Here is a 27784-nt window from a genome sequence, read left to right as displayed (position 1 = left end):
CACAAAGGCCCGTCTCCATGGCAGCCGCGCGGGCCGGAGCGCAGCGCCGATCGCGGCCCGGGCGCCATCGAGCCTTGGCGGAGGACGTGCAGGTACCGAGATCGGGGTTCAGGGCTCGCAGGGCGGCCGCGCTGGTCCGGGGGCTCCGCCATTCGTGCCGCTCCGCCCCAGCCTGCTGTGCTCGGGGCGCGGGCGCGCGGGGCAGCTGCTACGCCGCCTGGGGTGACTCGGGCCTTGGCCCCGTCTGTGCGCCCTTCCGGCTGGGACGGGCCGCTCCCGACCCACGGTCTTCCAGGTGGCGGGCGAGGGCGCGGTGCCAGGGGAGAGGGCCTGGCTCAGCCGAGGGTCCCCAGGGACCGCTCCCGCCGCCGGGGTCGCTCTGGAGCCTCTTGCTCCCGTTCTGATTCCCAAGTCTCCCTCACCCTCCCGGCCCACGCCCTCCCGTCTCCGGCTACCGAGATCCGAGATCCGAGCCCGGGGCAGAGGTCGGCCCTGTCGCGCCAGAGTTCCCGCGCCCATCCACCCAGCCGCGGGTGCAGGGTGGCCAAGCCCGGCTTCTCCCAGCGGCCGGACCTGTGGGCAGGCCTGGGCCGGCACCCCCCCTCCGCGCCCCCACCCCGCCGCCCGCCCCCTGGGACTCCTTCGGAGGAGGGTCTGGGCTGGGCCTGCCCAGGCTGGAAGGCGGCGCGGGGTTCTGGGTTGGGACGAGGGGCGCCCCAGCCTGGGCCTGCTCCTTCCCGGGGCCTGGCTGGACAGTTCCTGTTGCGGTTTGTTGGTTGGGTGCTTTGGTGGGCCGCCTGCGCCTCAGGGAGTCTCAGAACTGGGCAGCGCCCAGGCCCTGCCCCTTCTCTGCGCCTCCTCTTGAAGGAAGCCCTGTTGGGTAGGCCCTTCCCGCCCCTCGGGGCCCAGGCCGCTTGGCCGATTTTGGGGGAGAGGGTCCTCTCTGCTCGAGAGCCCCTGAGCTTCCTGCTGTGGCAGAGCACTGCCCTTCCCAGCAGCTGGGGAAGGAGTGAAGGGGTCCCTCTGTGCCCACCGTGGCCCGTGGTGGGGTTCAGGACTGGGGGTGAGGCTGGGCCTCAAGGCTGGCGGAACGTTCTGGGGGGCTTGAGGGGCTCTCTGGGGAGGTCGCCTTTCGTGTGTAGCCGCAGCCCCTGCGCTCCCAGAGGTGGGAGGGTCTCAGCCCGCCCTGTGCCCAGAGGCTGCCCTAGCTTGGCAGAGGAGCCATCGCTCCGTCTGAGAGCTGGACGGAGAGTGGGAGGGTCCGCGGGAGGGCAGGGTCAGCACGGGCCCGGCCCGGCCTGGCGGGTGTTTTTGCGGTGTGACAGCTCTGAGGAATTCCCAGAGAAGACGGAGCGCGAGCAGGTGGGCTGAGCCGCTCTGAGCCTCCCGCTGCCTCCCGCACTTACTGGGGGCCCAGGCTGGGGCGGGGGGGGCGCGCCTGAGGGCAGACCAGGGGCTCCGCGCCCCAGAAGGGGAGGGAAGTTACTGAGAAAAACAGGGTTTGGAATTCGAGTCACCCTCCCCCACCGGCCGCCTGCCAAGAAGGAATTATTTTGGATTATCCAGCCGTGTCCAGCCACCCAAGGGGGGAGGCTGCAGCCCGGGAGAGAGGGATCCACTTCCGGGGCCGTGGGTTGAGAGCCCCAGGAGGAAGAGGCGGCGAGTCTGGGCAGCTCCCCTTCCCCCCAGGCTGCTCAGAGGCTGCTCAGACCGGTCGGGGGCGGGGCGGGGCGGGAGGGGATGCGTCACCCTGGGGTTGGAGAACGCCCAAGGGTGGCCCCAGCAGGCCCCGTGGAGCCAGTCGGGGGGAGACTAGAGGGCCGGGGGGCCCCGGGTCCTATCCAGGGGGCCAGCGGGAGGACCCCCTCTGTCCACAGAGGCCCCGGAACCGCGGCCTTGAGCTGGACTCAGGGACACACCTGTGTTGGTCACTCACGCCCTGTTCTTCCCTGAGACGGCAGGGAGCAGGTAGGGGTGTGACTGAGGCCGCCTGGGCCGGGGCACCGGGGTCTCTTCTGGACGGAGGCTCAGGCCACCCACCTGTGCCCTGCCCGGCCCGTTGACCAGCAGCGAACACGTACGGATGGCCTCCCTCCCAGTGGCTCTCGCTCCCACGTGCGGCCCGACCTGGGCCGGGGCCCGTCGGCTGCCCCGCAGCTGAGGGCGCAGAGGCCATGGACAGGCTCAGCCGGGCGGGCTCCCTGGGTCCCCGCGGCCCGCGGGGATCCTGGGGAGAGTCAGAGCCGGCAGCTGGGCTGCGCGCAGGGGGCCCAGGGGCCTGGCCCTGGCCCAGGCCAGTGGAGCAGAAGAGATGGGGCTGGACGGCGCTGGGGGCGGCTGGCAGCCGGGGGTGTCCGTGGGGCCCAGGCCCCCGCCCCCCGAGCCATCCCGGGCCCCAGGCCCCGCCGGGGGCATTGTGGTGTCCTGTTCCCGCCACGTGCCCGGATCCTGGGGCCCTGCCAGCGGTCTGCCAGGGACGGGGGCGCAGCAGGGGTGCCCCAATGCGGGGAGGCCAAGGTGCCAGGCCCTCCGCCACCAAGGCTGCCTCCCTGCGAGCGGGAGGTTCCTGTCCGCGTCCTGCCGCGTCCTCCTTCCTGCAGCACCAGGCCCCTGGCCCCCTGGGCCGGGAGTGAGATTTCGTCCCTGTCGAGCCCCCTGGGACTAGTGCCAGGAAAGTTGGGGGGCCCAGCGGGGGTGCCGAGGGACGGGGAGCTGTCCCAGGCCTGGCCCGGCAAAAGCCAGAGCCTCTCGCAGCCTCAGCTGCCTCTGTGAGGCGGCAGCAGGTTCAGGGCAAGCAGGTTGAGTCACTAGGTGGGGTGGGGGCTGGGCAGAGTCCCTCTCCCTGAGGCTGATGGCTCTGTGTGTTTTGGGTGGGGCCTCCAGCTAATTGTCTTTGGTCTCAAACCCGGGCTGGGGAAGGCTGACCGGACCAGCGCCTGTCTGTGGCCGGGGCGGGCAGTGGACAGCATCTCTCCTTCCCTTTTTGCTCCCTTTCTTCCTCTCAGTGGTTTCACATCCCTTGATGGGCTCAGCTCCCCCTGCCCGGGGGGATGAGGCAGAAACCCGGCCTCCGCCTGAGGCGCCCCCACCCCCTGCTGCCTGTCCCATACCCCAGGCCACCTCAGCGGCACCTGCGGGGCTGCGCGGGCTGCTCTGCGGTTCTGCCCCGGGGGCCCCTACACTTCTGCCCCGGGCCCACCAGCACGGGGCTCCCCACCCGCCCTCCCGCCGTGGCTGTGGCCAGGGGTGGTGGCCGGGCTGCTCAGAGGACACGCAACGAGCCTGCCCGGCCCCCGGTGTCACCCTACGGGCTGGCCTGGGCCTGGAGCTGGGGTGTCTGTTTACCGCCCCTTGTCACCCTCAGCCGCCCTTCCACACCGAGCCGGCCCGCCAGCCACCGCCCCGCGCGCCTGCCCCCGCCGGGCCTGAGGTCAGTAGGCCGGCTGGGCTAGGATCGAGGGTGTCAGGCCAGCTCGCTGCCCACACCCTCTCCTTATCCCTTGAGACCGTGGGACTTCCGAAAGCTGGTGGTTCCCCATCTGGGTGCCAGATGGGTCCTAGCCCAGGCGGGGGCGCAGGCGTTGGAGGCGGGGAGGGGAGGGCGGCCCTCGGGGAGCAGCCTGGGTTCCAACCCTGGCTCTGCGGTCAGCCCTGCCCTGGACCTTTCGCTTCTGGGTGTGGGGCGCCGCCCCGGCCCCACGGGCAGTCCCCAGGGGAGCCTGGGCCCCGAGGCACTGTGGCGAGTCCGGGCTCTGCCCCAGCGGGGCCCCCTCCCCAGGAAGAGCAAGAAGGAAGCAAAGGGTTTGATGCCGGCCTTGCAGGAGGCGCCTGTGTCAACAGGCGGGATGCTGCCGGCCCCGGGCCCGGTGTGGGGCCGGGCTCTCTCTGCAGCCGGCCTTCCGCTCTGGGCCGGGGCCGGGGCCTTGCTGGGGGACACTGCCGGCTCCCCTCCAGGACCCCGCTCGGCCGCCTGCGGCTGAGGCTGTTCCGAGGCCACAGCAGGAGCACCCTGGCCGTGTGGGTGGCAGGGTGCAGGGGCTGCCGGCTTAGCGACCACCGGGGGCTGTGAGTGCTGCGGGAGGGGTGCTGGGTGGGGCCTGGGGAAAGCCCTGAGGGGCCAGGGAGCGTAGTTATGCCTTGGGGTGCAAGGGACCTGCAGCAGTTGAGGTCCAGAATGGGGTGACCTGGGCAATGTGGGCGCAGCTGCAGAGGGGTGGGCCTGAGGACCGGGGAGCGGGGGCCCTGGCCTTTGTGGATTCTAGCCCCCCAACCCACCCCAGGGTGTTTCCAGAGTTGGGGGCCAGGATGCTGCCGAGGTGAGGCTGGCGGCCTCTGTGGGGTGCGGGGGGGAGCGGGGCTCAGCTCGGGAGAAGCCTGGTTCAGTCCAGCCAGGGGTAGGGGGGCGTGGGCTGTAGGAGGAGGGCCCCCGCTTGGCTCCCCTGCTCCCCTCCGCCCCTCAGAGGCTCCCCAGCCTGGCCCGGGGGCCTGGGGGCGTGGCCTTCCCGCCCCGCCACGGCCTGTGGCCTGGTTTAGGGGGCTGCCCTCAGGCATCTGGGGACCCAGGGGAGCATGTTGGGAGGGGGGATGGGAGCCCCAGAGAAGGAAGAGGAGACCCAGGCAGGCCTGCCCCTCCCTGGCCCAGCAGGTGCTTCCTGGAGGTGGCCTCGGGCCCCAGCCCTCTGGGTGGCAGCTACTTGCTCAACTGAGTGACCCCACTGAAGGGGGCAGGGGCAGGGGCAGGGGTGGGCCTGCCTTCCTCTGAGCCCGGGGCATCTCCTCCCGGGGAACTCCCAGTCTCTGTCCCCGAAGTGTCCGCCCGGCGGGTCCCTGACCACTGTCGCACTAGCCTGGCGTCCAGACCCTGCCCAGCACCCCAAGCACCATGTGCCTTGCCAGGTCCCCCGCCTCCCTGGGGGGCGGGCTTGCACAGTCCCCTGCACCCTGCCCTCTGCCCCCGCGGTTCCCAGACAGGGCCCCTCCCTCCAGGCCGCCCCCAGCCTGCCCACAGCCCTGCCGGGCGGGGTCCCCCGGGCACCGTGGCCGACGCAGAGCTGGGGCCGCACAGACCCCTCCGGCCCCGGCCTCTCGCAGGCCCCGTGCTGGGCCGGGGCGCCTCCCTCGGCTCTGCCCTGGGGACACTCCCGCGGGTGGGTAGGGCCCCCAGTGCCATCACAGACGTCTGTGCCTGCACACGTGTGGTCACGAGTGAGTGGGGGCTGGCACGCCAGCCTGGCACGGTGCCCCAGGCTAATTGTGGGGTTCGGCTGTGATGGAGGAGGTGGGGCCGGGGTGACCGTGGAGGCGCTGACAGACTGACGCGGAGATTACAGGCCTCGTTGCTCCTCGCTCGCTTGCGCCGGTAACCATCAGCCCCTTGTGCCCACCCCCGCCTCCTGCACAAGGCCCGGGAAGGGGGCTTTGGGTGGGGGCTGGTCCTGGGCCAGCTGCAGCCCCCCCCAGAGCCTCAGGCTGCCTGGCAGGCAGCATCCAGCCAGCTGGGGGGCGAGCCTGCAGAGGAGGAGGCGCGTGCGGGCGGGCGGCGCAGAGGTGGGTGGGTGCTGGCAGGCAAGGAGACAGACGCCGGGGGTCCCTGGCTGTCACTGAGCCCAGAAGGCCCACAGGACTGCCCCAGCCTCTCCCAGCTCGGGTGTGGGGGCAGGGCGCTCCGCTGGGCACACAGGTGCCCCTGCCCCTTCGGTGGCCGGGCGGCTGTCTGCGCTGCCCCTTCCCCAGCGGCGCGTGAGTGCGGCGGTCACCCTGCGGAGCCTGCCTCTCCCCGGGCCGGCCTGGGCCGAGTGTGGCCCCTTCCAACCTCTCACCCCCCCTGCCTGTCCCTGCCCGCCCGACTGCCCGGGAGGTCATCGCCTCGGGAGAGGGCGCCGCCTGCCTTGGGCCGGCCCCGTCCCCGCTGCGTGTTCCCCAGGTGTCGCTGTGACTGCTGTGGGCTTGGCCCCTCCAGTCGCGGGGGCCCCACGGAGCTTCCGGACACCGGAGGGCACGGCCCCTTGCCCTGCCCAGGGCACAGCGCCTCAGGCGGCACACAGGAAGTCCTGAGGAAGCCTTGGGCTGAGCAGGTGGGACAGGTCACCGGGCCCCTCTGGGTGTCCCCGCGCTCGTGGGGAAGTAAGTGAGGGGAACTCAGCTGCAAAGTGTTCCGATGCAGAGGGACCGTGCCGCGCAGAGGAGGGACCGGACGGGGCTGGGGCTGGGGCGGGGAGGCCAGGGCGGTGGCCCACACGCGTCTGTGCAGGACTCCTGGTGGCTGTGGTTCGGCAGGGACGGTGAGGACGGAGATGGGTCTCCAGCGTGGCGGGAGTAGGGGTGGCCTCAGAGCCGGGAGAATCCATCTTGTCCTGAGGAGGAAGGGGCCACGGGCAGGGCTCCCAGGGTCTCCATGAGTGACGCACTGAGTCACCGAACCGGTGTTCTCAGGCTGTTCTAAGGGGCCGAGAGAGCGGCCCGCGGGCTGGCGGCGTGGTCCCAGCCGGGCGTCCCAGCGGCTGCAGCCCGCGCGGAGAGAGGGCGCCCGCGCTTGGGATGTCTGCCCTCTGGCTTCCTCAGTGCGCGCTGCTGCAGACGCCTGAGGACAGGAGCTGCAAGCAGATATCCTGGCGACCGGGGGACCAGGGGGACCGCAGGCCTCAGACGGTGGGGCTTCCTGGCCCCGCTGAGGTGGGGGGGGCGCGGAGGCGCTGGGGTCTCTGGGCACACTCCCCCTGTCCTCTGGTCTTGGCCTGGGGTGGCTTTTCATGCTGGGAGTCAGAGCACCAGGGGAAGGCTGACCAGTCCCCCACCCCGTCCCAGGCTGGGGTGGAGGGAGGAACCGGCCCCGGAGCCAGAGCTGGTGGGAGGGGGCCGGGACACCCTACACCTGGGAGGGGTCCTGTGGGAGGCTCTGGTGGCGCTGACGCGAGCCGGGCTGCGACGTCAGTGTGTCCCTAGAGCAGCCCCGCCCAGCCCCGCCCGGCTCCTAGGTGGTTGTGCGCCGGGACCTTGGCCGTCCTCGGGGTGAGTCAGGTCGCACAAACACGGCCCCGGGTTGTGGGTCCTGCGGGCGGCGGCCGCGGCCCAAGTCGCGCGTGATTGGCCGGCCGCGGGCGGCCGAGCCCGGGGAGCGACCCTGGGGCCGGGGCGGAGCCGCGAGGCCTCAGGCAGGTAATGGCCGTCGGGCGCCCGGCTCCGGGGGAGCACTGCGCGGGGCCGCCGCGCCGTCGTTCGTGGTGGAGGCCCGGCGCGTCTCGGGTCGCGCGTGAAGCTGGCGCGGCGGCCACGTGCTCCCCGCCGAGCGAGCGGCCGCGTGGGGGCGGCGCCACGGGAGCCGCCGCGGCCTGGGTCGCTCCCCGGGGAGTCCGGTGGCGCCGGCGCCGGGAGGGGCTCTGCCACCGGGCCCGCCGGGAAGGGGCGCGGGACCTGCCTCGCCCGCCCGCGGGGGCGGCTCCCGGCGCCGGACTCGGACCCGGGCTGCGACCCTGGCGGCGCGGACCGTCCCCTCCCCCTTCCCCGGCGCGTGTTTGGAAAACAGCCGGGGCCCGAGGTGCGCGCTCTGGGCTGTTTTGTCTCCGCTGATTTGTTTTGCGCTCCCGGCTAATTGCAGATTTGCATTTTCGTCGCGGGAGCCGCGGCCCTGTCCCGGGCTGCCAGCTGCTTGGCGGGGGAGGGGCGACTCCCGCCTTCCCTTTGGGCCCTGCCCTCCCGGTCAGGGCTTGGCTGCCCGCCTCCCCGCCCCACTTGCAGGTCTAGTGACGCCCCCAGAGCTAGGAAACCCCACGCGCGCACACCCCCCCACAGAGAGTGGGGGTGTTGTGACTGTCCTTACCTGGGCCTGCCCTGGGCCCAGCCTTCACCTGTCTCCCACGCGGAGCCCCACGTGGTCTCCGGGTGCCCCTGCGTGACCCCCTTCCCTGGGCCCACTGCCTTCCATTGTTCTGATTTTAACGGTGAGAAGTGGATCCGTCTGCATTTGCTAGAACCACCGGTAGTGGCCTGGAAAGAACCCCCACTGTAGCCTGCACTCCAGAGCCCTCCCGGTGGGGGGGGGGGCGGCGACCTGGGGACCAGGAAGCAGCCAGCCCGCAGGAGCCGGGGCCTGGCCTGGCGCGATGCCTCTCGCTTGACCTCTGCTGGCGGGGGTGGGGGGCCTGGGCCGGAGCCACGGGCCTCTGAGTGCCCCCCCGCCCCCCCCCCGCGCCCTGGCTGGCGGAGGAGACGGAGCTGTGGGGGTGAGGTTTGGGGCCCAGCTGCAGGGGCACGTGCCTTTGGTTCCCTCTGCTCTGTGCCCCCTGCCTGGCATCCTGGGCTCAGACCCACAGGCGCCCACCAGGCCGGGCCCTGGGGCAGGCCTCGCTCATGGGAGCCCGCCCGGGAAGGCCGCAGACCGCGAAGGACGGGGGCGCACTGTCTGCAGGGCCCTGGGGCGGGCGCTTTCCGGGGTGATGCTGTCGCCTCCTCCGCTCCAGGCACAGCCGCGAGGGCTCGCACACGGTCCCCTCGCAGCCGTGGCAGCCCGCTGAGGCCCCTGCCGTGGCTGCCCCCGCGTGACACACGGGGAAACCGAGGCAGAGCATGGCCTCGCAAGTAGCCCTCGAGCCCAGGTAGAAAAGGGCGGAGCTGGGGCTTGTACCCAGCAGGCTGGCCCCGGAGTCCGGCCCCTCGAGGGCCTGGGGGCAGCTCCGCAGGTGTGTGGCGGGCACCCACGGGAGCAGCCTCCTCTCAGGGCGATGGGAGTGACCCGGTGGAGAGCCAGGGACAAAGGCTGGCTCCTGGGGGGACGGAGAAGGCTGCAGAGCTGGGGGCGGGCCTGGGTGGCCGGGAGCAGCGGCGCCTCGCGCTGGGACAGGTCCTAGAAGGTCCAGGTCTCATCCCGCGGGAAGAGTTCACCGGACGCGCTCGGGCCGGGGACCGAGAAGTGGGCCCTGCATGGCGCGGTCTCTGGTGCGGTGGCTGGGGGGGGGGGCATGTGTGGGCGCAGGAAGATGTCCTTTGGAAGAGACCAGCTCCCTTGGCCTTGCCTGCCACAGACCCACCGCCAGGGTCATGGGCCAGTGGAGGGCTGGGGCCTGCCTTGGGGACAAGTTCAGGGGCCAGGGCGGTGGAGGGAGCAGGCCCAGGGATGCTTTAAAGCGGCAGGTGGGAGCGCTCTGTGCCTTCCAGCCAAGCTGGCCGCCTCAGGGGGCTGCCTTGGTTCCTTTCACAAAGGTCGCTTTGGGCAGGGCACCTCTCAGCCCCCTGCTCCGGGGTCCCTCCTGGGTCCCTCTGTCCAGCTTAACCCTTTCCTGCTCATCCAGGGGCCGAGGGCACTGAAGGGATTTCTCGCCACAGGGAAGTGCCGCTGTCCCTGCCCTCCCTGTCCCCTCTGCCCCCCCCCCACCATAGGTCCAGCCCTGGGTCCTGCTCTCCAGGGCGTGGGTTGAGGACTGCACCGTGCAGGCCGGGGTGGGGGCCGCGCCTGGATGTGGGGGGGCTGCGGGAGGCGGTGGGGGAGGCCGAGGAGGGGGGTCCTTGAGGGCCTGGAAGGTGGAGCGCAGCTGGAGGGGACAGGGGAGGGGTACAAACATGATTGTGCACCTTTTTACTCAGTCAAGTAAATGCATGACTGTATTATAAAAATTTGCAAAAAGTGGCAAATGAAGTTACTTTGCTGTCCCAGCCCCCTCCTCCCGGCCTCCCAGACTTCACCACTATTTTCTGTGTGGAGGAAGAAAGTTTCTAGAACTCAACAATTAACCCCCTGTGTGCCCACATAGATCCCTGTGGACATACCTAGAATCCTGGGCCACAGCCATGCTGGGCGCCAGGGCGCCGGCGTGGACCACCCACCTGTGTCGGTTTCATGTGTTATTCCGGGTCCTCTGGTTGGAGGCAGGGTGGTTGCCAGATTTTCAGTGTAATAAACGGTGCTGAGAAGTGTTCTCTGACAGGTCCTCCCTGCCGGCCTACTCCCTGTTTATCCAGGAAAGGATACAATAGCCAGCCCTGCCCCGTGCTACAGTGTAACAAGCTCTCCTGAAGCTTTTCTGAATGAATCATTTAATCCTTACAAACCCCTGGGGAGCTCACAGTGACTGTCTCCATTTCACAGATGGGGAAATGAGGCACAGAGAAGTGCAGTAATTTGCTCAAGATCACACAGCTAGTAAGTAGAACTGCAGGGGTCATGGGTGTGCAGTTTTTTAAATGCGATTTCATTTTAATCTGAGTGGTAGATGTTCCTAGTTTTAAAAGGCGGACGGTGCCAATAGACTTGTAATGAGAGGAAGCGGTTTCTTCCCCTTTTTTCTGCCTTTTTCGAGCAGAGGAGAGAGGGAAGTATCAGGCTTGTCCTCGGAAGGACTGATGGGGGTGTATGTGCCCCAGTGGGGTGCTGGGCTAGGGGCATGGAGGAGGCAGAGGAGGTTGGGGGTCCCCTGGACTGGTCCCCGCCCCCGACAGGGAGCAGAGGTGGCAGGAGGAGGCAGGCCAGCCTTGTGGTGAGCCCACTGTATCTCCTTTGCTTCCTAGAGAATTTTGATGCCAGTGGGGAGCAGAGACTGAGCTGGACCGCTGGAGCGTGGTGAGTGGGGTCCGGGCCCCACCCGGGGAAGGCCGTGGGGGCCACAGCCACGCAGGGCAGCTGGAGGTGCCACTCCCGGCTGCGTGGTGCTGGGGCTCTGGTCCTGCCGGGACCGTGTGTGCCTGCCCGCTCCCACCGAGTGCCGTGCCCACGGGGGCCGCCGCCAGGCCCCCAGCCCCCTGAGCCGGGCTCTGCTTGGGCGGGGGTTCTGCAGTGAGGCTGGGTGCTGTCTGGGCACCGGAGCGCTGGGTTCTGGAACAGCAGGGCCGGGGATTGGGGCTGGGTGGGAAGGGGCGCCTGTCCAGGCACTTTCCGGGCCAGCAGCAGGCTGGAGTCGGTGTGACTTCTTGGAAGCGCACCTCTGGCCTTGGGCCAGGAAGGCCCTTTGATGCCCTTGAGGAAATCCCCGCCGCTGCCCGGCAGGCCGGCAGGGGTCCGCCACCTTCAAAACAGGAAGCGCCCGTTCCAGGAATGCCAGCCGCGCCAGGAGGCTGGCTGGCTGCACCTGGAGCTTCCTGCTCCGCCGCTTTGGGCCTGGGCTCTGCCTCTGGTCAGGTGGGTCACCCTTTGCTCCTGGGCCTGGCCGGGCAGGTCGCCTGAAACTTTGTTTGTTCAGGAAGTGCAGGGGAGCCACTGCCTGTGGAGAGGGACCCAGCCCCCAGCCCCCAGCCCCCAGTCCCTCCTGCTGGCCTGCGTGGCCTGGGCTCAGCATGGGGGGGCTGAGACTTCCTCTGCCCCCCTGTCCAAAACCCAAAGGGCTCCTGGGGCAGGGAGCCCGGCGTTGGCCCTGGCCTGCTGCCCGGGGCAGGGGAGGGGGTGGACCGGGCCACGGCTTGGCGTCTGGGCCGGCTCCTTGACCGCACAGGAGGCATTCGCTGAGCGCTGGGGTAGCCGGCCCCTGGGGGCCTTGGGCTGAGGACCGGGCCGGGCTCAGCGGACCGTTAACCAGGGAAAGCCCACAGCATTCTTCTCGCGCACCGGCCTGCAGAGGTGTGAGCCGGCAGGGCTGCGGGAGGGCCGGGGGCTTCTTCAGAAGAGGCTGCCCGCAGCGCTCCTCTGCTGCGTCGGCTTTGGGTTCAAATCCTGCCCTGGCGCCTTGGATTGGCGGAGGGACCTGGGTCCCTTTGGGCCTTCGGGGCGGCCCAGGGTGGCCTGGATTCTGGCTGGCCTGGCCCCGCCCCGCCCCCGCCCCGCCCCCGCCGCCCGAGTTCCCTCCCCGCCCGGAGAACATTCCATTCATTCCCGGCTTCCTTGGCCAGAACCGCAGCAGCAGCCAAGCCGGCAGGGTCGCCGCTGTGACTGGGGCACTCGGGTGAGTGGGGCCCGGCCAGGAGGGCCAGTCTCGTCTCAAGGCCGAGGGACCTGGCGGCACCTTGCCGCAGAGTGGACTTGGGACCCTGGTGCGCACGTGCGGGAGGCGGGGCGGCGCTCCAGCCCAGGCTCTGTCCTTCCTGGGAGGGGCCTTGGGGTGACTACCAGCCTGTGCCCGAGTCCAGGGCCGCTCCCGGTCGCCCGGCTCCGCGCAGAGTCTGAGTCATGGGCAGCCCAGCTCTGGCCTGGGGGAATCTCCCCAGCGGCCTCGTCCTCGCCCCCAGACAGGCAGCCGAGCCCAGAGAGCATCTGCGAAGGTAGGGACCCCTCCCCCCAGGACCTGCCGTCCTGCCGCCGCACAGCCCTCAGAGGCTTGTGACAGCCACCGGCCCCTCGGGCAGGGCTCCTGCCCACACAGCCCGCCCTCGTCCCCTCGGCCTCTCCCTGCCCAGCCTCTGCCCCCAGGCAGTCCGGGGCTCCTTCCCAGGCCCCTGCCCCATGTCCGTCCCGCCTGGACACCCTCCTGCTGGCCGGGGTGCGTACCGAGCTCTCCAGGGCAGGGTGGGGGCTCTGCGCAGAGGCGGCAGCTGCCCAGAGCAGGGGGCTTCCTAGCGGCCCAAGCAAAGAGGGCAGTTGGCTGCTGTGAGGGTCACAGGGTTCGTCCCGTAACCACAGCTCACTCAACGCCGTGGCCGGCGAACCCTCCCCGGCCACGAGCAGGGCAGCCTCTTCCGCTCTCCTGGAGCAGATGGGGGCGGGGGGGGCGGGGGGGGCGCTGTCAAAGGGCAGTAGGAGAGCACTGGCTTCTGGAGGGTATGAGGACCCCCACGCGGGGGGCGTCCGAGGCGGCCACAAAGGGGGCACTAGCTACCCTGGAGGTGCTGGCCGGGCTGTGCTGGGAGTCAGGGAGACCGGGGCCTGGGCCGTCCTCAGCCTCCCACGGGCTCATGGCGTGGCTGGCGCTGCCCTAGGCGCCACGCCTGGCACCCCTGGGCTCCTGCTCGAGGCGGGAGAGGGAGGCCGGCGGGGGCGCTGGTGCAGGGGTTCTGACCAGGACAGAGTGGTGTCCTGAGGGTGGGGGGGTCCGAGCCGCCCCAAGGAGGGAGAGGCCTGGAGGCAGGTGGCCCTGCCCGAGTTGGGGAGAGAGAAACATGCGTGCTCTGGGGCCTTAGATCCATCCTCCGAGGTGAGGGCTCCTAGCCCAGCCTGGGCCTCAGCACTTCATCTCGCTCACGCGGACACTCGTGCGGACCTGAATGCAAGGCGGGGGGTGTGCTCACATAGATACCTGCTCGCAGACGCAGCCTGTGCCCACCCTGCCGGTGCCGCCCCCGCCACAGGCTCCGGGGTCTTCGGGGCCTTCTCTCACCTCGTAGATTCGGGCCACTCCCCATGGACCCTTGCTGGGTCGCCACAGGGCACGGGGGCTGGGGGGCAGGGCGGGCCGTGGCCGAGCGGCTCCAGCGGAGCGCAGAGAGAGCAGGAGCCCAGCCCCCCGGAGGCGGCAGCTTCGCTCTGCTCTGCGCGTCCTGTCAGATGGCACCGGGGGCAGAGGCAGGTGTGGGGCGGCTGCGTGGTCGGCCTGTCTCCGTGTCCTCGCTGCCGGGCAGCCTGGCCCCCGACGGGGCTCGTGCTCTGGGGACAGCGTCCCTCTGCGGGCCTGGGGCTCTTGGGGGCCACGGGGCCTGGGGGTGGGCCGGGGACACCTCTGGAGGAGGCGCTCTGTAGCCTTGGAGGTGGGCCTGCAGCTGCTGTGGGAAGCTGGCGGCGGAGGCCCGGGGGCAGGTGCGGCCATGCCGGCAGCACGCAGCTGCGGCAGCCAGGCCCTGGTCGCAGGGCAGACTACCGGGTGAACTGCCTGTGAAGGGCCTGGGAGTGGTCTCCTTGGAGACGAGAGGGGGTGTGCCTCGCCACACGCGGGAGGAAGGAAGAGACTGGGCACTCGGGGCGCGCTGGGCGGCCTTGCGCCTTCCTGGCCTGTGTTCTGGTCATTTGGGTGGGGTCCAGAAAGGGGGCGGGGCTGGAGCGGCGTCTGAGAGGGTCTTCCTGTGCACAGGCGGGTCCCCGGGCTGGGCCGCCCTGACCCTCCCCTCTTCCCACAGGGCGCCGGGGGCGATGGCACTGCAGCTCTGGGCCCTGACCCTCCTGGGCCTGGCAGGCCCGGGCGCCGGCCTGCAGCCCCCTGGGAAGCTGGACTTCTTCCGCAGCGAGACCGACCTGAACCACCTGGTCGTGGACGAGGAGTCGGGCATGGTGTACCTGGGGGCCGTGAACGCGCTCTACCAGCTGAGCGCTGACCTGCAGCTGGAGCAGCAGGCGGCCACAGGCCCGGCCCTGGACAACAAGAAGTGCACACCGCCTATCGAGCCCAGCCAGTGCCATGAGGCCGTGCTGACCAGCAACGTCAACCAGCTGCTGCTGCTGGACCCGCCCGGGAAGCGCCTCATCGAGTGCGGCAGCCTCTTCAAGGGCATCTGCGCCCTGCGCTCCCTCAGCAACATCTCCACGCGCCTTTTCTACGACGACAGCAGCGGCGAGAGGTCCTTCGTGGCCAGCAACGACGAGAGCGTGGCCACGGTGGGGCTGGTGAGCGCCATCCAGCCCGGTCGCGAGCGCATGCTGTTCGTGGGCAAAGGCAACGGGCCGTACGACAACGGCGTCATCGTGAGCACCCGCCTGCTGGACCGGGCCTTGGGCCGGGAGGCCTTCGAGGCCTACAGCGACCACGCCACCTACAAGGCGGGGTACCTGTCCAGCAACACACAGCAGTTTGTGGCCGCCTTCGAGGACGGCCGCTACGTCTTCTTCATCTTCAACCAGCAGGACAAGCACCCGCCCCAGAACCGCACGCTGGTGGCGCGCATGTGCAAGGACGACTCCTACTACTACTCCTACCTGGAGATGGACCTGAGGTGCCTCGACCCCGGGGATGGAGACAGCCCCGCCTTCAGCACCTGCCTGGCAGCCTTCGTGGCCACGTCGGACGCAGGCAGGGTCCTCTACACCGCCTTCACCAGGGACGACCGGAGAGGCGGGGGGCCTCGCGCAGGCCTCTGCCTGTTCCCGCTGGACGACATCAACGCCAAGATGCAGGCCAACCGCAACGCCTGCTACACGGCCCCCTTGAAGGCCGGCCACGACACCTTCTACAAGCCCTTCCACGGCGACATCCAGTGTGGCGGCCACGGCCCGGTATGTGGCCTCAGCGGCAGTCCTGCGGGCCCAGGCCTCCCTGGCGCGTGAGGGCCGAGGGAGAGGCTGCACGGGGGCGGGGCCTCTGGGGTCGGGTTGGCCCCACAGGGCCCTCGTGCCTGGGGACACGTGTGGGGCCTCAACGTGCGGGGAGCCCTGGCGGGGAGGCGCCTCCGCAGATCGGGGGTGTCGGTGCCCGCTGACGACGCCACGGTCCGCAGGGCGCCAGCCAGAGCTTCCCGTGCGGCTCGGAGCACCTGCCCTACCCACTGGGCAGCCGAGACGGCCTCACAGCCACGGCCGCGCTGCAGCGCGGGGGCCTGAACCTGACGGCCGTGACCGTGACCACCGAGAACGGCCACACCATCGCCTTCCTGGGTACCTCGGATGGCCAGGTCCTCAAGGTGAGGCCCAAGGCGGGGGCGGGGCGGGGCCGGAGGGGCTGCCTGTGCGTGGACACCACCCTCACGCCACTGCCTCCCTGCCCGAAGGTGTACCTGGCCCCGGACGGCAGCTTCGTGGAGTACGGCTCCATCCCTGTGGAGATCAACAGGAGGGTCAAGCAGGACCTGGTGCTGTCCGCAGACCAGACCAGTTTGTACGCCATGACCTCGGACAAGGTAGGCCTGCGGGGCCCCGAGGATCGGCCCGGAGGGGTGCGGACACGGACCGGGAGGGGCCGACCCCCTCTCCCTGGGCTCCTGGCCGCGTCTCCATCCCTGTCTCTAGCACCTTCCCTGTCTGTGCTGAGTCTCCGGTCCCGCCTCAGACCTGCCCTGGTGGGAGTGATGGGGCGGCGCTCTGAGGGGGCTCCCCAAGGGCGGGCAGGGCAGCGCGGGGCCCTCTGCGGCCTCTGAGCTTGACCGGTGCGGGCGCGGGACAGCTTCCCGGGGCCGCCGAAAGAGCCCTTCGGTCCCGCCTCGGGGGGACTGGGCCGCCCACGGGCCCCTCCCAGGGAGTGGGGTCAGAGGGCCTGGGCTGGCACAGGGGAGGCGGGGCCCTGCACACCCTGGTTCCTGGGACCCTGCGCCGTTGGTCCTGGGCGGGCGGTCACTGGGCCAGGGCCCCGTGGAGCCCGGTGTATAGCCGCCGCCGGGAGCGCTCGTTGGCATGCCCTGAGCTAACATCTGAGGCTTTTAATAAAGGCTCAGGGATGCAGGCGGGGGTCAAGCCAGTGGCCCCAGGAAACCGCGGGGCCGGAGGGGCGCCCCTGTGGCCGCAGCCCCGCCCACCGCCTGCCGCCCGCCGCCCCCAGGTGTTCCGGCTCCCCGTGCAGGAGTGCCCGGGCCACCCGACCTGCACGCAGTGCCTCGGCTCCCAGGACCCCTACTGCGGCTGGTGCACCGTGGAGGGCCGGTGAGCACACAGGGGCCCGGAGCGCAGCCCGCCCAGGGAATGGGGGGCGGCCCCGTCCCAGGGCTGGCGAGGGCCGGGGCTGAGGCTGCGCCCGTCCCTGCAGATGCGCCAGGAGGGCCGAGTGCTCGCGGGCTACCGAGAGCGGACACTGGCTGTGGAGCCGCGGGGAGTCCTGCGTGACCGTCACCGGGGCCCACCCGCAGAACATGAGCCGGCGGGCTCAGGGGGAGGTGCGTGGCCAGCTGCGGCGGGCGCGGGGCGGAGCAGGGCTGCGTCCCCGGCTCACGGGACGGGCCGGAGACCCCTGTGGCGTCTCGCCCCGGCCTGGGCTCCGGGGGCTGAGCCCGAGGACGGGGAGCCCCCAGCCCCTGGGGCCTGGCAAGCTCCCGTGTGTCCAGGGCCCCCCGGCCCGCATCCCAGGCAGGTGGGGGCGACGGAGTCCGGTTCCGGTGTGTCCTCCAGGGGGTGAGCCTGCGCACGAGCGGGGCCCTGCTGGAGAAGCCGTCACAGGACTGGTGCTCCGGCGGGGGGTGCTCCTCACGGGCCGCCGGGCCCTAATCTCCCCGCCCGCCGAGGCTGGGCAGAGGGGTCCGGTCCGGGCGGCATGAGCTGCATGGCCTCCCCCAGGTGCAGCTGACGGTCAGTCCCCTCCCGGCCCTGGGTGAGGAGGATCAGCTGCTGTGCCGCTTCGGGGACTCCCCGCCACACCCGGCCCTCGTCAAGGGCGACGTCGTCGCCTGCAACACGACCAGCAACATCCCCAGCACGCCGCCCGGCCAGGGTGAGGCCCCATCCTCCTGCCGCCGGCGCCCCCACCCCCACCCCCCGCGGGGGGCCCCCCGGGCCCTTCCCTGCGCCTCTTGGTCAGATCTTCTCAGCACCACGTGCCAGGCCCTGGGCTCTGACGTCCGTGCAGAGTCCCTCCCGACCCTGTCCAGCTTGAGACCGGGGCTGCTGTCCCCCTCGGGGCCTGGCTGTGAAAGTGGGCCAGGGCAGGCGCGGAGCCCGCGTCCCCTGGGTGTTCGGGCCCCGGGGCGGGAGCTGGGGCAGGCAGGAGCCAGGCGGTGACGCGCAGGGACCTGGCAGGCGCTCGGCCCCAGACACCGAGGAACCCTGCAGGGACCGAGTGCCTGAGGGACAGAGCCCTGGGGGCCGACACCTGAGCCGCCATCTGAGGGTCGGCGGCAGGCCCGCAGAGCCCGGTGCACGTCAGTGGGGCGACTGCGGGCCCCACCCACCCCCGGCCCTGCCCCCTCAGGCTCAGATCCTGAGCGAGATGGCCGTGTGGGAGCTGTGACCCGATGGGACTTGGGGCTGGCAGGGGCCCAGTTCCAGGCCTTCCCCTCCCCCGCCGCCCCCCCCACGCTGCCGCCGGGCCCGCGGCGCCGTGTGCTCTGGGGCCCCCGCCTGACGCTGTCCCCCGTGTGCCCCCTGCAGACCACGTGGCCGTGGACATCCAGCTCCTCTTCCAACACAGCAACATCTTCCTCACCTCCCACCAGTACCCCTTCTACGACTGCCGGGAGGCCATGAGCCTGGCAGAGAACCTGCCGTGAGTGTCTCCCCGAGCTCCTCCCGCTGGGCCCCCCTGCAGGCCCCGCCTTTGCCGCAGGCCCCACACTCTGGCCACCCTCTCCCCCAGGTGCATCTCCTGTGCCAGCAACCGCTGGACCTGCCAGTGGGACCTGCGTGCCCACGAGTGCCAGGAGGCCTCGCCCGACCCCGAGGAGGGTGTCATCCGGGCTCACATGGTGAGGCGCCACAGGGGCCTGGGGGAGCCCCGCTGCCCGGCTGATGCCCAGTGGCCCCTGACCAGCTTTGCTTTGCAGGAGGACAGCTGCCCCCAGTTCCTGAACCCCAGCCCGCTGGTTGTCCCCATGAACCATGAGACGGAGGTGACCTTCCAGGGCGAGAACCTGGATACAGTGAAGGTGCGGCTTCCTCGGGGCGCCCGTGCGTGGGCCCGCGCAGGGCTCCGCACAGGAAGCCGTTGCCCGGCAGACGGTGTTGGGGACAGAAGGCGGCGGAGAGGTCCGGGGCAGCGTGGGGGCTTTCCGGCAGGCCCTGAGGGCCCGGGCAGAGGAAAGGAGGAAGGCCAGTTTGTTAGGGGCTGGGCAGCGAGCGTCGCCGAGCGAGGGGGCAGGGCGATTTGCTCGGGCTCGGACCGTGGCGGGCCGTGTGCAGCAGTGGCTGAGCGGCCAGTGGGGTGGGGGTGCCTAAGCCGGCCGGGGCTGCGGGGCACAGACAGGGTGTCGGCGCTGTGCGCAGTGGGGTTCGGGCAGAGGGATGGGCAGGGCCGGCCTGTCCGGCTGTCCTCACTGCATGGCCTTGCAGGGCTCTCTGTTCGTGGGCAGTGACTTGCTCAAGTTTGAGCAGCCGGTGAGCACGCGGGAGAAAGGAACCTTCGTCTTTCGGACCCCAAAGGTGCGGCTCTGCGGGCAGCTCGGTTACCTCCGGGGGTGAGGACGCGGTGGTGGCTGGCCGGGCGGGATGTCCGTGTCCCCTGTCTTTTGGAGGCAGAGTGGTCTCTGGTGTCTCTGAGTCTCTAACCCCTCCCCTGCTGCCCCTCGGCTGTGAGGGGACCACGTGGTCCCCCTCTAGGGCTCGGGTGGCAGCAGAGTGCAGTGTGTCCCTACGTGTCCCCCCAGCTGTCCCATGACGGGAACGAGACACTGCCCCTGCACCTGTATGTCAAGTCCCAGGACAGAAACATCGACAGCAAGCTCCAAGGTGGGCGGCAGAGGGCAGTGGGGCCGGCGGCAGGTGGGGGCCGGGCGGGGAGCGGGTGGCCCCGCTGACCCCTGGCTTGCCCTTCCGCAGTGACTCTCTACAACTGCTCCTTCGGCCGCAGCGACTGCAGCCTGTGCCTGGCCGCCGACCCCGCCTACAAGTGCGTGTGGTGCGGTGGGCACAGCGGGTGCGTGTACGAGGCCCTGTGCAGCAACGCCACCTCCGAGTGCCCGCCGCCCGTCATCACCAGGGTGAGCCCCCTAGGGCTGCCTCCGCGGGGGTGGGGGGGCTCCAGCCCAGCCCGCCCGGCCGAGGCGCCCCAGCCGCCAGCCCCCGCCCACCGTTGGGTCAGCCAGGCTCTGCCCATTGCAGATCCAGCCGGAGACAGGCCCTCTGGGGGGCGGCATCCGCGTCACAATCCTTGGGTCGAATCTGGGGATCAGAGCCGATGACGTCAAGAGGGTCACGGTGGCCGGCCGGAACTGTGCCTTTGAGCCAGAGCGGTACTCTGTGTCTACCCGGTGAGTGGACAGCCGTGGCCTGGGCTGCACTGGCCGCGTCAGTCCCCGCCCTGGGGCCGGGTGGGAGGGCGGATGGGGAGGAAGGACACGGGGGGCGGGGGGCGCCCAGGACTCCCACAGACACGCCTGTCAGATGGGCCTACGAGCAGGCCTTGAGAGGGTTCTCGCCCTGCCCCCTGCCCACCAGGATCGTGTGTGCCGTCGAGGCCGCAGGGGTGCCCCTCACGGGGGGCGTCGAGGTGGACGTCAGTGGGAAGCTTGGCCACTCGCCGCCCCACGTCCAGTTCACCTACCAGGTGAGTACCAGGTCCCCGAGGTCCGGCTGGGTCATGCAGGCGGGGAGGGACACGGGTGGGCTGTGCCCTTGCCACCTGCTGACAACGGTCCAGGTCGGCGGTGGGGAGGGCCGCGGCCCCAGCCCTAACGCGGGCGCACCCCCCTCCTAGGAGCCCCAGCCCCTCAGCGTGGAGCCAAAGCAGGGGCCGCAGGCGGGCGGCACCACGCTGACCATCAACGGCACCCACCTGGACACTGGCTCTGAGGAAGACGTGCGGGTGACCATCAGTAACGTCCCTTGTAATGTGTGGGTGTCACCTGCAGACCAGCAAAGCTCTGGTCTGCCCTGGTCCTTGGGAGGGGGGTTGTTCTGGCTGTGACCCCGAGTGAGTCCTGGGGGGAGCAGGGCCATCGTCCTGACCCGTCGCCCCCACTTAGTCCAGGGCGGGGGTTGGTCCCGGGCGGGCGTGACCCTGACCGACGGCAACCCTCGCCTCCAGGACGCAGTTTGGGGCGCAGCTGCAGTGTGTCACTGGCCCCCAGGCGACTCTGGGGGTGGAGCTGCCCCTGGAGATCTACTACGGGGGCTCCAAAGTGCTCAGCCACGGACTCTCCTTCATCTACCGTGAGAACCCCGTGCTGTGGGCCTTTGAGCCCCTGCGAAGCTTCGTCAGGTGTGCCCCCCATCCCCTCCGGAAGCCTCGGGAAAACCCCACTGGGCCCCCAGATCAGCTTCCTGCTAGAAAACCCCACGGGCCCCTGGCCCGGTGACCGTCACAGGCGCCCTGAGCGCACCCCGCCCTGTGGCAGGCCCATGCCCGCGACGCCTGCGTGTGCGCCCACAACCAGCGTGGGGTCCGGGGCTCCCAATCCGCCCTCCCGAGCCTGCCGCATGGCTGGCGTGGGGGTGGGGGCGCGGCGCCACGGGGAGCCCGCCCGGGAGGCGGCCGGGCAGCTCCCCCGCCAGCTGGGCTCACGCCGGCTCCCCCACCCCAGTGGCGGCCGCAGCATCAACGTGACAGGGCAGGGCTTCAGCCTGATCCAGAAGTTCTCCATGGTGGTCATAGCCGAGCCCCTGCAGTCCTGGCGGCACCAGCGGGAGGCCAGGCCCCTGGAACCCACAACGGTCAGTGATGCTGCCGGCAGCGGGCTCAGCCCCACGCTGGTTGCCGGGGCCCAGCTGGGGAGGGCCGGGGCCTGTGCCCAGTGGCCTGACAGCCTGGCCTCGACCTGCAGGTCGTGGGCACGGAGTACAAGTTCTACAACGACTCCAGGGTGGTGTTCTTGTCCCCGGCCGTCCCCGAGGAGCCCGAGGCCTACAACCTCACGGCGCTCATTCAGATGGATGGGCACCGCGTCCTGCTGAGGACCGAGGCTGGGGCCTTTGAGTATGTGGCCGATCCCACCTTCAAGAACTTCACAGGGGGCGTCAAGAAGCAGGTCAACAAACTCATCCACGCCCAGGTGAGGGCCAGCTGCAGTCCCGGGGTGACTGGGCGCACGTGGGGAGGCCACTCCAGGTCGGGGCTGAGCTGGTCCCCGTGTGCCTGACCCCTTCCTCCTCGTGGTGACCCCACCCCGCTCCCACAGGGCACCAACCTGAACAAGGCCATGACGCTCCACGAGGCTGAGGCCTTTGTGGGTGCCGAGCGCTGCATCATGAAGACGCTGACGGAGACCGACCTGTACTGCGAGCCCCCGGAGGTGCAGCCCCCTCCCAAGCGGCGGCAGAAGCGAGACACCACACTCAATCTGCCCGAGTTCATTGTACGCGCGGGACGTGGCGGGACTTGGCGGGGCGGAGGGCAGCCCGGCGGGTGAGCGCCAGGCCGGGCCTTAGCCGCCGGGTGCTAAGCTCTCCCTTCGGCACAGGTGAAGTTCGGCTCCCGGGAGTGGGTGCTGGGCCGCGTGGAGTATGACAGCCGTGCCAGTGAATCGTCGCTCGGCGTCATCCTGCCGCTGGTCATAGTGCCCATGTTATCCCTCATCGCACTGTTTGTCTACTGCTACTGGTGAGTCCGGCCCTCAGCGCCCCCCCGCCCCCCGCCTCTGCTCTCTGGCCACACCCTCGGCCTGGCCCTCCCGCTCCGCCTCCGCGCTCGGGCCACACCCTCGGCCCCGCCCCCCGCCTCCTCGCTTGGGCCGCACCCTCGCCCCGCCCTCCGCTCCTCCTCCGCGCTCGGGCCACACCCCCGGCCCCGCCCTTCCCCTCCGCCTCCGCGCTCGGGCCACACCCTCGGTCCTGCCCCCTCCGCCTCCGCGCTTGGGCCGCACCCTCGGCCCCGCCCTCCCGCTTCTCCTCCGCGCTCGGGCCACACCCTCGGCCCCGCCTCCACTCCTTTGCTCTCTGGCCACACCCTCGGCCCCGCCCCCACCCCTCTGCTCTCTGGCCACGCTCCGGCTCCTCTTCCGCGCTCGGGCCCCGCCCCGCCCCTCTGCGCTCTGGCCACGCCCTCGGCCGCGCTCCTCCGGGGCCCAGGCCGGGTCCCAGGAGCCTTTCTGTGCGTAGGAGGAAGAGCCAGCAGGCAGAGCGCGAGTACGAGAAGATCAAGTCCCAGCTAGAGGGCCTGGAGGAGAGCGTGCGTGACCGCTGCAAGAAGGAGTTCACGGGTGCGGCCGCGGGGCACGCGGGGAAGGGGCGCCGGGGCAGAGGCCTGGGAAGCGGCTGCTGAGGGCGAGGCGTCAGCGGCGCTGTCCCCGCAGACCTGATGATCGAGATGGAGGACCAGACGAGCGACGTGCACGAGGCGGGCATCCCCGTGCTGGACTACAAGACGTACACCGACCGCGTCTTCTTCCTGCCCTCCAAGGACGGCGACAAGGACGTGATGATCACCGGCAAGCTGGACATCCCCGAGTCGCGGCGGCCCGTGGTGGAGCAGGCTCTCTACCAGTTCTCCAACCTGCTCAACAGCAAGTCCTTCCTCATCAATGTGAGCGGGCGGGGCGGGTGGCCAGAACCGGGGCCGCGGGCAGGCTGGGCGGGCCGGCGCCGGCAGGCTCTGACCAGTCGCCCCCGCAGTTCATCCACACCCTGGAGAGCCAGCGGGAGTTCTCCGCCCGCGCCAAGGTCTACTTTGCGTCGCTGCTGACGGTGGCCCTGCACGGGAAGCTGGAGTACTACACCGACATCATGCGCACGCTCTTCCTGGAGCTCATGGAGCAGTACGTGGTGGCCAAGAACCCCAAGCTGATGCTGCGCAGGTGCGTCGGGGCGGGGCGCCGAGGCGCAGGCGCCTGGCTGGCCGGCAGGGGCAGCCAGTGCCCGGGAACGGGAGGAGAGAGAGGAGGGCGCGTCCCCGCGGTCACTGATTGTTCCCCCCCAGCCCTCTGCGGGACCGGGCGCAATGCCCAGCAGGAGGGGCTGGGCACTTGCTCCCTGGAAGCTGGACTGGGCATCCTGCCAGGGGCCTGGCTGGGGAGGCTGGTCTGGGTGCATGAAGAGCCAGCTGGGCCCAGGGGCACTTTGGGGTTCCTCCATGCGAGGCCTGTCTGCACCTCCAGGTCTGAGACGGTGGTGGAGAGGATGCTGTCCAACTGGATGTCTATTTGCCTGTACCAGTACCTCAAGGTGGGCTCCCTGCGGCGGGCGGGCGGGGCAGCAAGGTGTTCCCCAGAGCCCACAGCCCGGCCGCACCGGCCCCCTGAGGCTGAGCGGCCCCCCATTGCTGCAGGACAGCGCCGGGGAGCCTCTGTACAAGCTTTTCAAGGCCATCAAGCACCAGGTGGAGAAGGGCCCGGTGGACGCCGTGCAGAAGAAGGCCAAGTACACCCTCAACGACACCGGGCTTCTGGGGGACGACGTGGAGTACGCGCCCCTGGTGAGTCCCGGGGGGGCCGGGCCGGGAGCGGCCGCTGCGAGGCGGTGCCCTCTGCTCCTCCGCCGTGACCTGCCGAGCCCGGGCGGCGGGCCGGGCAGGGCCGGGCCCGCCCGCCGGCCGCTCACCCCGTGTTCCCCGCAGACGGTGAACGTGCTCGTGCAGGATGAAGGGGCAGACGCCGTCCCCGTCAAGGTCCTCAACTGCGACACCATCTCCCAGGTCAAGGAAAAGATCATCGACCAGGTGTACCGCACGCAGCCTTGCTCCCGCTGGCCCAAGGCGGACAGCGTGGTCCTCGGTGAGCACGGCCCCCGAGGACCCCGCTCGGTGAGCCGGGCGGGGGGGGCGGGGCAGCACAGGGGCCCTGCCGGGCCCCCTGGGCTGGGCGCTCAACTGTGTCACCCCGCAGAGTGGCGCCCTGGGTCCACCGCGCAGATCCTGTCGGACCTCGACCTGACGTCGCAGCGGGAGGGCCGCTGGAAACGCATCAACACCCTCATGCACTACAACGTGAGTGCAGCGGCTCGGGGTCCACAGTCCCCTGCGGGCTGGGGCCGTGGGGCGAGGCCTGCCCTGGTGACCTGACCCTGTTCCCCAGGTCCGGGACGGAGCCACTCTCATCCTGTCCAAGGTGGGGGTCTCCCAGCAGCCTGAGGACAGCCAGCAGGACCTGCCCGGGGAGCGTGAGTCCCTTCCTCTTGCCTGTTTTGTCTGGTCTCTTGGCATGGACTAACGTCCATCCGGAGATCCCCTCGGAGGCTGACGCTCCAGTGTCGGCCCTCAGCGCACGCCCTCCCCACAGGCCATGCCCTCCTGGAGGACGAGAACCGCGTGTGGCACCTGGTGCGGCCGACAGACGAGGTGGAGGAGGGCAAGTCCAAGCGCGGCAGCATGAAGGAGAAAGAGCGCACCAAGGCCATCACCGAGATCTACCTGACCCGCCTGCTCTCGGTCAAGGTGGGCGGCGGGCGGGCGGGCGGGCGGGCGGTGGGCGAGCGGAGCGGCGTGGGGCGGGCAGAGCACTGAGCCCCCCTCTGCCTGCAGGGCACGCTGCAGCAGTTCGTGGACAACTTCTTCCACAGTGTGCTCGCGCCCGGCCTCGCCGTGCCGCCTGCAGTCAAGTACTTCTTCGACTTCCTGGATGAGCAGGCGGAGAAGCATGACATCAAGGACGAGGACACCATCCACATCTGGAAGACCAACAGGTGGGGGTCGCGCCCCCAGCCCCCCGCCCGCCCCCCCCAGCCGCACGGTCTCGGCGGCCCCTCACCCACTGCCGCTTCGCCTCAGTTTGCCCCTGCGGTTCTGGGTGAACATCCTCAAGAACCCCCACTTCATCTTTGACGTGCACGTCCACGAGGTGGTGGACGCTTCCCTCTCGGTCATCGCACAGACCTTCATGGACGCTTGCACGCGCACGGAGCACAAACTGAGCCGCGTGAGTGGGCCCCCGGCAGCGCGGATGGGGCCGCGGGACCTGCCCGCGCGGGGTGGTGTCCACGGGGGGCCCTGGCTGCGCCGGGAGGTTTGTCTGGGGTGTGGGTTTGCGCATCTGGAGCCGGAGCTCGGGAGAAGGCAGGTGCGAGGTAACCGGGGTGAGAAGGGCAGAACCTGGGGGTGGCCTCTGGCGGCCTGGGAGCCCTGTCCTCCTTCGTGGGGACCCTTCCCTCACCCAGGCAAAGAAAGCGAGTGTCACTACACATTGCAAACCGATGTCAGCCTGGGGACCCCGCTCAGGGCTTGCTGGGCAGCGACTGCCCTCCGCTTCCCGAGCGGCCGAGCCTGGCTCCGTCAGGGTCCGCGGGCAGGGACACCCACCAGCCCACCCTGGCCTGGGCGTCACGTGGCTCTGGCCCCACAGGACTCGCCCAGCAACAAGCTGCTCTACGCCAAGGAGATTTCCACCTACAAGAAGATGGTGGAGGAGTGAGTGACCCCGCCCCCGCCCCCGCCTGGCGGGCCCGGGAGGAGCACCCCGTTGGGCAGCCCCTGGTCCGGACTCCTGGACCCATTGCACCCGCTCTTTCCCACAGTTACTACAAGGGGATCAGACAGATGGTGCAAGTCAGCGACCAGGACATGAACACACACTTGGCAGAGATTTCCCGGGTAGGGACCCTCCCTCGGGCAGCGGACTGCGCTGCAGGGCGAGGGATGTCGCGCCCCCAGGAGGGAGGCAGGGGCTGAGGCCCGGGGGGCTGCTGCCTGTGTGCGGCCACGAGTGCGCTGGCAGGGCGGGGGTGTCGGCTCCGAGCCGGCCCTGTCTGCCGCGTGGTGGCGTGCAGGGGGCGCTGTGTCCGTCCGCGGCTGCCCCCTGCGTCTGCGTGCTGTGAGGCTGTGGCCCTGCGCCCGCCTCGGCCGCCTGCTGTGGTCACCACCTGCCCCGCGGGGGGCACGTCCCGCCCTCCCCGGCGGTGGGTCACGCTGCCCTGCCCCCTCCCCAGGCGCACACGGACTCCCTGAACACCCTCGTGGCTCTGCACCAGCTCTACCAGTACACGCAGAAGTACTACGACGAGGTAGGCGGCCCTGTGCTCCCAGGCCCCGGGGTGGCAGCGCCGGCAGCCGCCTCCCGGCCTGGGGTCTGACACGAGCCTCCCTCAGATCATCACCGCCCTGGAGGAGGATCCTGCTGCCCAGAAGATGCAGCTGGCCTTCCGCCTGCAGCAGATCGCCGCTGCCCTCGAGAACAAGGTCACGGACCTCTGACCTCCGGGCGCCGCCACGTGGTCTCGGTCGGGGCACAGGTGCGTGGTGCCCGGTGCCGGCGGTGGGCTCGGCCCTGCTCTCGCTGGCAGAGGGAGAGCCCCCTGGGGTGCGTGAGTGTGGGTGCAGCGGGGACCCCGCCTCGGGGTCGGTGGCCACAAAGCGTCTTTCTCCTGAGCAGCAGTGCCCGGCACCCCCAGCACCAGCCCCTCCTGAAGAACCAGCACTGGGCGTTGTCTCCGAGTGGAGTCCCCTGAGCTCTTCGCAAACGTGCCTTTAGCCCCCGGCGCCACCCTGTGTCGCGGGGGGCCGTCGGGCCTCAGCCCCGCTTCCCGAGCACCAGCAGCCGCCTCAGAAACGTGGGTTTGGCCTCTGGGGGGCTCTGAGTGCCTGCAGCCTCCAGGGCCTCGCGCCCAGACTGTGCCCGCCCAGACGGGAGGAGAAAAGCGGTACGACGCCTTCCTGACCTCACCCGGCCCGCTCCGCGGGGCGCCCGCGCCCTGGGTGGGCTCTCTGCTGCAGGCCTCACCTCAAAGGTCAAGCTGGATGTCAGACGTCGAGGCCCAGGCGGCCAGAGGGGACCCAGCAGGCTGGAGGGCCTGGCCTCAGCCTGTCAGACAGGCTGTCCTGGAGGCTCTGCCCTGCCTGAGGGGCCAGCAGCCCAGCTAGGACACCCCCACCCTTTTTGTAAATCTTGTTCATTGTAAATCAAATACAGCTGTGTTTTTCACTCTGCTGGTTGGCTGGGTTCCTTCCAGGCCTGTCTGGCTCACGGTCCCCCTCCCCGGCCACTGTGGCCACTGTTTGACCCTCAGACCCGAGACCTCACCCTCAGGTGGGCTTCTGTGGCTTCAACCCCCCACCCCAGTTCCTCTGGGCCGGGCCCTGCGGGGAGGGGGTATGTGCAGGCACCACTGCCGCCCACCGCCGCAGGCTGCGCAGGGTCCCTCCCAGAGAAGCGGGCCGTCCAGGGCGGGCGGTGCTGGGGCAGCCCGGCCGGGATGTGATCCTGGGATGGGTCAGGCTGCAGGGGGCGCCAGGAGGTGGGGAAGTGGGGGGACTGGGCTGAGCCACCCAGAGCCACGGGCACAGGGGCGGGTGCGAAGAACCGAGCCAGTGCCGGTGTTGTCCGAGTGGGGTCCCCTGAGCCCTCAGGGACCTGTTTCCTCCTCCTGAGATGGGGGCATCTCACAGGCATGCCCCCCCCCCCCCGTGCACACGCATGAAGCCCCTCCTGTGCGCAGAATGCACCGGACGCTGGGGCGGCTTCGGGACAGTGGGCCCTGCGTCCCCTTGCGCAAGGCTGTGGGGCCACCGCGGTG

At 70.5% G+C, this 27784-nt stretch overlaps 1 protein-coding gene across 1 annotated transcript; it reads left to right on the top strand.

The window, feature by feature from the left end:
* Positions 1-17: 17 nt before the first annotated feature.
* PLXNB2 (plexin B2) lies at positions 18-27175 on the top strand. The gene is made up of 37 exons (XM_054570451.1): positions 18-92; positions 13963-15052; positions 15274-15456; positions 15544-15672; positions 16308-16408; positions 16512-16638; positions 17036-17189; positions 17846-17960; positions 18051-18159; positions 18238-18339; positions 18743-18832; positions 19057-19138; positions 19229-19389; positions 19511-19659; positions 19847-19955; positions 20106-20242; positions 20436-20609; positions 20932-21061; positions 21172-21399; positions 21526-21702; positions 21808-21947; positions 22445-22545; positions 22639-22868; positions 22958-23139; positions 23440-23506; positions 23610-23756; positions 23898-24054; positions 24166-24266; positions 24355-24439; positions 24559-24713; positions 24801-24961; positions 25047-25194; positions 25618-25682; positions 25790-25865; positions 26201-26275; positions 26361-26503; positions 26644-27175. The coding sequence occupies exons 2-36, from the start codon at positions 13976-13978 to the stop codon at positions 26463-26465; spliced, it is 5529 nt and encodes a 1842-aa protein (XP_054426426.1). The 5' UTR covers positions 18-92; positions 13963-13975; the 3' UTR covers positions 26466-26503; positions 26644-27175.
* The last annotated feature ends 609 nt before the right edge of the window (positions 27176-27784 follow it).

This window comes from Pteronotus mesoamericanus, unplaced genomic scaffold, assembly GCF_021234165.1.
Source record: "Pteronotus mesoamericanus isolate MK-2021 breed Mesoamerican mustached bat unplaced genomic scaffold, CSHL_Meso_final contig_204, whole genome shotgun sequence".
In the NCBI taxonomy this organism is placed as follows: domain Eukaryota; kingdom Metazoa; phylum Chordata; class Mammalia; order Chiroptera; family Mormoopidae; genus Pteronotus; species Pteronotus mesoamericanus.
Note: the sequence above shows the minus strand (reverse complement) of the source record. Positions and strands in the feature narration are given on the sequence as shown.